The 6,000-nt window shown below is 50.8% G+C and overlaps 1 protein-coding gene across 2 annotated transcripts in view; it reads left to right on the forward strand.

Annotated features, from left to right (window-relative positions):
* The window catches only part of TMEM255B (transmembrane protein 255B), a 45,603-nt gene extending 39,603 nt beyond the window's left edge, over nt 1-6,000 (forward strand). For both annotated transcript variants that reach the window (XM_059685200.1, XM_059685202.1), the window contains one exon: nt 5,271-6,000. In XM_059685200.1, the coding sequence (XP_059541183.1) occupies nt 5,271-5,438 (168 nt within the window). In that variant the 3' untranslated portion in view covers nt 5,439-6,000. The remainder of the gene's footprint in view (nt 1-5,270) is intronic.

A 6,000-nucleotide genomic window follows, 5' to 3' on the forward strand; every position in this document is an offset into this window, starting at 1 on the left:
GGCTGAGCATCACCTGCCTGAAGCCGCGGTGCTCACATCACGGGCAGCAGTCATGCAGGACAGCGCTGGTCAGACGGGGCGTGCAGGGTGGCTTGGGTTAAAGGAAGACCCAGGGCTTCCCCTCTCCTCATGTAGGTGATGTGGTGGCGGAGCAGGCATGGACTGGAAAGGGGGTTGGGATTATCCGAGGGGTGATGTGGCGGTCACTCCACACACAGCCTCTCACAGGGACGTTCATTCCACAGCCAAACTTGGCAGTTTGGACATCCTTTGCTCCACATGGTCATGGTGACCAATTGTTGGTGTCCTTCAGGACTCTAACCTTTTCTTTCTTTCTTTTTTAAAAAATATGTTTTTACTGGTTTTAGAGAGAAAGAGAGAAACATAGATCAGCTGCCTCTTGTACGCCTTTTACTGGGAATCGAGCCCGCAACCTGGGCATCTGCCCTGACTGGGAATGGAACTGGTGACCTTTTGGTGTAATGGGACAACACCCAACTGAGCCACACTGGCCAGAGCTAACCTTTCTCCATCAACAAAAGGTCACTGCGATTTCCGGGCCAGAGCGGCTGGGGACATACCACCACGTGCCTGGGCCCCGTCAGCAGAGCACAGTTATTTAGATGGAGGCATGTGAATTTGCCAATGTCCAACCACACTGCCCACAGCAACGGCGATGTCATAGATTCACCCTAAAATACTGCTCTTGGCCTTGGAGTTGTTGTGGGGCACTTGGTGGGGGTGAGACCTTGTTTGTAGAGCGGCATTTGCTTTGTCCTTCTCTTTCCATTTGTGGTTTCGGCTTTTCCTTCTTTATAAGCTAGGAAGCTTCTGGTTGAAATAGACCCTAATAATCTGTCGCCTTATGTACTCCAGACCTCAATCGTGGCACTACTGACGTTGGGGCTAGAGAGCTCTGAGGGGTGACGCTGCCCTGTGCATGATAGGATGTTGAGCAGCGTCCCTGGCCTCCACCCACCAGCTGTCAGTACACCCCCGTTGTGACAACCAAAAATGTATCCAGAAGTTGCCCAGTGTCCTCAGGGGGTCGAAGATGAGAACCACTGGTCCACACAACTTACCTAGGCTTCCATTTCGGGGTGGGGCAACCAGATGGGCTTAGCATTCTTTTGCCTGTACTACTAACAACGCCAGCAGCAAGTGCTAGGAAGTTTACAATATTAACATGCACGCGGAGTTGTGTTTCTGTGCTTGGGCGGGAGGGGTGCTGCGGGGGGCTCAGACCTGATCCTTTGCAATGAAGTCATACATCTTCATGTGTCAACTGCCGGATGCATGAGTGGTCCTTGGGGGTGGGCAGCAGCCAGGGCTCTTGGTAAGCCTGGAGCCTGACTTCGGGGTGCTGGGTGGTGTCCTGCTCTTGCCGTGTTCCCTCAGGAGACGTGCTCCTTGCAGGAGTGCGGGATGTGGCGGATGGTCTTCCATCCCTAAATCCCAGTGCTGGTGAGTGGGTCTGCTCGATTCCAGTGTCACATTCCCTCCTTCGGGGGCCTCTGGCTCTTCACAAGCAGCAGATGCCCCTCTTCACCCTCCCGGGGGAGGCCTGGGCTCTCATCCCGTTGGCCTAATCAGCTATTATCGCCAGCACATGTAGGAGTATAATTACATATAGGTCAATAATTGGATTTTGAGGAGAGGACAAATCAATGAGGTTCCCGTGTTTCCATAGCAGAAAAACAACAGAACTGAAGCTCCTGTTTCTGCTGACAGCAGGGAGGGAGGGGACCCTGGGCGTCCGCAGCAGCAAAATGCTCCTGCACAGCAGCAGGGGGCGAGACAGCTGCCGGCGGCCGATTTGGGCAGTTGGCCAAAAAAATTTTTTTGTAGAGAACCCACCTTCCTTGCTCCTAGGAGTTGATTGGTCAGGAAAGTCAGGGAAGGGGTTGGTGTTGATGAGTTTTGTGAACAAGGACACAAGGAGAGATTTCGCTCACACCCTGTGATTATGGGATTTCTTGTCCACTCCCCTGATCCAGCCCTGTCTGTCCGTGTAGTTTACTCTATAGTTACTGGTGGTTTACTCCACAGTTCATGGTGGTTTATTCTGTGATTCATGGTGTTTTAGTCTGTGGTTTGTGTTGGTTTACTCTGTGGTTCATGGTGGTTTACTCTGTGGTTCATGGTGGTTTACTCTGTGGTTCATGGTGGTTTATTCTGTGATTCATGGTGTTTTAGTCTGTGGTTCGCGGTGGTTTACTCTGTGGTTCATGGTGTTTTACTCTGTGGTTCGTGGTGGTTTACCCGTGGTTCATGGTGGTTTACTCTGTGGTTCATGGTGTTTTACTCTGTGGTTCATGGTGGTTTACTCTGTGGTTCATGGTGTTTTACTCTGTGGTTCGTGGTGTTTTACTCTGTGGTTCGTGGTGGTTTACTCTGTGGTTCGTGGTGGTTTACTCTGTGGTTCGCGGTGGTTTACTCTGTGGTTCATGGTGTTTTACTCTGTGGTTCGCGGTGGTTTACCCGTGGTTCATGGTGTTTTACTCTGTGGTTCGCGGTGGTTTACCCATAGTTCATGGTGTTTTACTCTGTGGTTCGCGGTGGTTTACTCTGTGGTTCATGGTGTTTTACTCTGTGGTTCGTGGTGGTTTACCCGTGGTTCATGGTGTTTTACTCTGTGGTTCATGGTGGTTTACTCTGTGGTTCATGGTGTTTTACTCTGTGGTTCATGGTGGTTTACTCTGTGGTTCGCGGTAGTTTACTCTGTGGTTCACGGTGTTTTACTCTGTGGTTTGCGGTGGTTTACTCTGTGGTTCGCGGTGGTTTACCCATAGTTCATGGTGTTTTACTCTGTGGTTCGCGGTGGTTTACTCTGTGGTTCATGGTGGTTTACTCTGTGGTTCATGGTGTTTTACTCTGTGGTTCATGGTGGTTTATTCTGTGATTCATGGTGTTTTACTCTGTGGTTCGTGGTGTTTTACTCTGTGGTTCGTGGTGGTTTACTCTGTGGTTCGTGGTGGTTTACTCTGTGGTTCACGGTGTTTTACTCTGTGGTTCGCGGTGGTTTACCCGTGGTTCATGGTGTTTTACTCTGTGGTTCGCGGTGGTTTATTCTGTGGTTCGCGGTGGTTTACTCTGTGGTTCACGGTGTTTTACTCTGTGGTTCGCGGTGGTTTACTCTGTGGTTCGCGGTGGTTTACTCTGTGGTTCACGGTGTTTTACTCTGTGGTTCGGGGTGGTTTACCCATAGTTCATGGTGTTTTACTCTGTGGTTCGCGGTGGTTTACTCTGTGGTTCATGGTGGTTTACTCTGTGGTTCATGGTGGTTTACTCTGTGGTTCATGGTGGTTTACTCTGTGGTTCGTGGTGTTTGACTCTGTGGTTCATGGTGGTTTACTCTGTGTTCATGGTGTTTTATTCTGTGGTTCATGGTGGTTCATTCCATGGTTTATGGTGTTTTACTCCGTGGTTTGTGGTGGTTTACTCTGTGGTTCGTGATGTTTTACTCTGTGGCTTGTGGTGTTTGACTCTGTGGTTCGTGGTGTTTGACTCTGTGATTCATGGTGGTTTACTCTGTGTTCATGGTGTTTTATTCTGTGGTTCATGGTGGTTAATTCCATGGTTTATGGTGTTTTACTCCGTGGTTTGTGGTATTTTAGTCTGTGGCTTGTGGTGGTTTACTCTGTGGTTCATGGTGTTTTACTCTGTGGTTCATGGTGGTTAAGTCTGTGGTTCGTGGTAGTTTACTCTGTGGTTCAGGGTGTTTACTCCATGGTTCCTGGCAAGTTACTCTGCGATTTGTGGTGGTTTACTTCGTGGTTCCTTCTGGTTTACTCCCTGGTTCCTGGTGATTTGCTCTATGGTCTGGGTGGTTTATGCTGTGGTTCTCCCAGGTGCTCATTTCCAGTGAAGAGCTGGACACATACATGGTGGGATCTGGGAGCTCCCAGCAGACCCCAGAGAATGTTCTCTAGAGATTTTCTTTGTCCCTGTGGTCAGAGTGTGAGTTTGAGAGAAAGAAAGAAACGAAGGTGGGCAGGGGCCCTGGGCTGTCAGATCCTGAAAACTCAGGATGTTGACCCTGAGCAAGGTGACATTCTTGGCTTCAGGGACAGCTTGTGAGGAAATCCTCCTTTCAGATCCTGAGGTCTGGGGCTCCTGGACCTCCTTCGTGGAGAAGTCTCCAGGGAAGGGCAAGGCAGACAGGTCGGCCTCTCGGGGGCCCTGGGGCACTTGGCGGGCAGAGAGCAAAGGAATTACAGCACCGCCAGGAGACCAGGGCCCTACACTCACCCTGTGGCATTTCACAGCAGGGCCTGTGTGCTTTATTTGTCTAAAGATCGGTTTTAAGTAGGCATTTTCAACTCTTAGAACTTGAAAAAGAAAAAAGTGTAACAAGTTTGTAACAGTTTTTCAGGAGAAAAACTGAAAAAACATTTTTCTTCTCAATCACTTCTACTTGAGTCTACGTCAGGGTTCTCCAGAGAACCAATAGGATGGATGGATGCACATATATGTAGACATAGATATAGATTAGACATTGAGACAGAGAAATAGAGAGACAGGGACAGAGCAAGGTGTCCTGGGTAGGGCAGGATGGCAGGCTGGAGACCCAGGAAAAATGGATGTTGCAGTTTCGAGCCCAAGGTCAGTCTCCTGGGAGAATTCCCTCCTCCCTGGAAATCTCAGTCTTGTTCTCTTAAGGCCTTCAACTGATTGGATGAGGCTCACTGACATCATGGAGAGTGACCTGCTTTATTCAGTCTACTGATTTCAATGTCAACCTCAAAATGCCATCACAGCCACTTGCAGACAGGTGTTTGACCAAACATCTGGGCACCGAGGCCTGGCCAAGTTATCACATAAAATTAATCATCACACTCGGTGACAAATGCTGAGCTCTTGGGTTTTTCTGTAAAGTGTGACGTGCTGGGTGAACCCAGGGGTCCCCAAATGAGCTGGGCAGCCTTCTCCTTGGACATGTTTGCCCTTGAAAAACGAGACTCCCGCACAGCAGGCGTGAGGGCTGGGAAGTCTGAGGAATTCCACAGCTGGGTGTTTCCACAGGCGACGGCAGGAGCAGACTTTGTGGAAAGGAGGCCCCCACTGGGCAGGGCCCGGCCTCCCCCTGGCCTCCCTGAGAACTCACTCTGGTCAGGGAGTGTTCCCACCCTAAGGGCCTTGGTTAGGCGGGTGACCCTGGGTCTGGGGGAGCCCGAGCCCCAGGTGGGCTCTTTGAGGGGTGCTCCACGTGAACTGCGTGTGGCTGGCCCTCTCCACGGACTGAGGGAGCCTTTTCTGTTCCATTGCAGCCGTCCAGCAGCTTCCCAGCCTCGTCCTCCACTGACCTCTCTCTGTCTGAGGACACGCAGCCTCCGTCCCAGTCCAGCTCCAGCTTCGGGCTCCCGCCCAACGCCCCGCCTCTCTATGCTCCAGCCCCTTTCCTCCCTGGGGAGAAGCCTCCCCCCTACGCACCATGACAGGGGGGAGATTGAAAAAGAACTTCTTTTTGGTTTTTTTTTTTAAAAAGCAGCCTCCACCACGCCTGCTTCTGTGGCCAACCTCCTAGAGACATCAGGAGAACGTTTCCGAGGTTTCTGTCCTCCTTCCCTCCCCGGGTCAAGGAGAGGCCAGGACCAGTGGTGAGGACAGAGCCCCAGGTGACCCAGGCCCGGGCGGCACCTCTGCTTGGTCGCCTCACCCAGTGTGTAAACCAGATGCCAAATAGCACTAAAAGTTCTACCTGGAGCCTCCGTGCTCTGGTGTCTGTCACCGCTTACATAAAGCTGAGTCCCATTTCCCTACACATTTCCATCTCCTCTTAACTAGGTAGTTATTACTACTATTATTTTACAAAGAGTACATGATCCTGGGGCATCCATGTGTGAGGATCATTTCAAAGTAAACGTGTTGAGTGTTTATTTATTTACGTGGGTCCCCCAGAGGGGGCAGGGTCTCCACGCCAGGGATGCGCTCTCCTGCATTTATTTGCTCAAACGACAAGATTCTCTGGCTCAAATATAAAGCGCTGTTTCCAGGGCC

Source organism: Myotis daubentonii, chromosome 2 (assembly GCF_963259705.1).
Source record: "Myotis daubentonii chromosome 2, mMyoDau2.1, whole genome shotgun sequence".
In the NCBI taxonomy this organism is placed as follows: Eukaryota; Metazoa; Chordata; class Mammalia; order Chiroptera; family Vespertilionidae; genus Myotis; species Myotis daubentonii.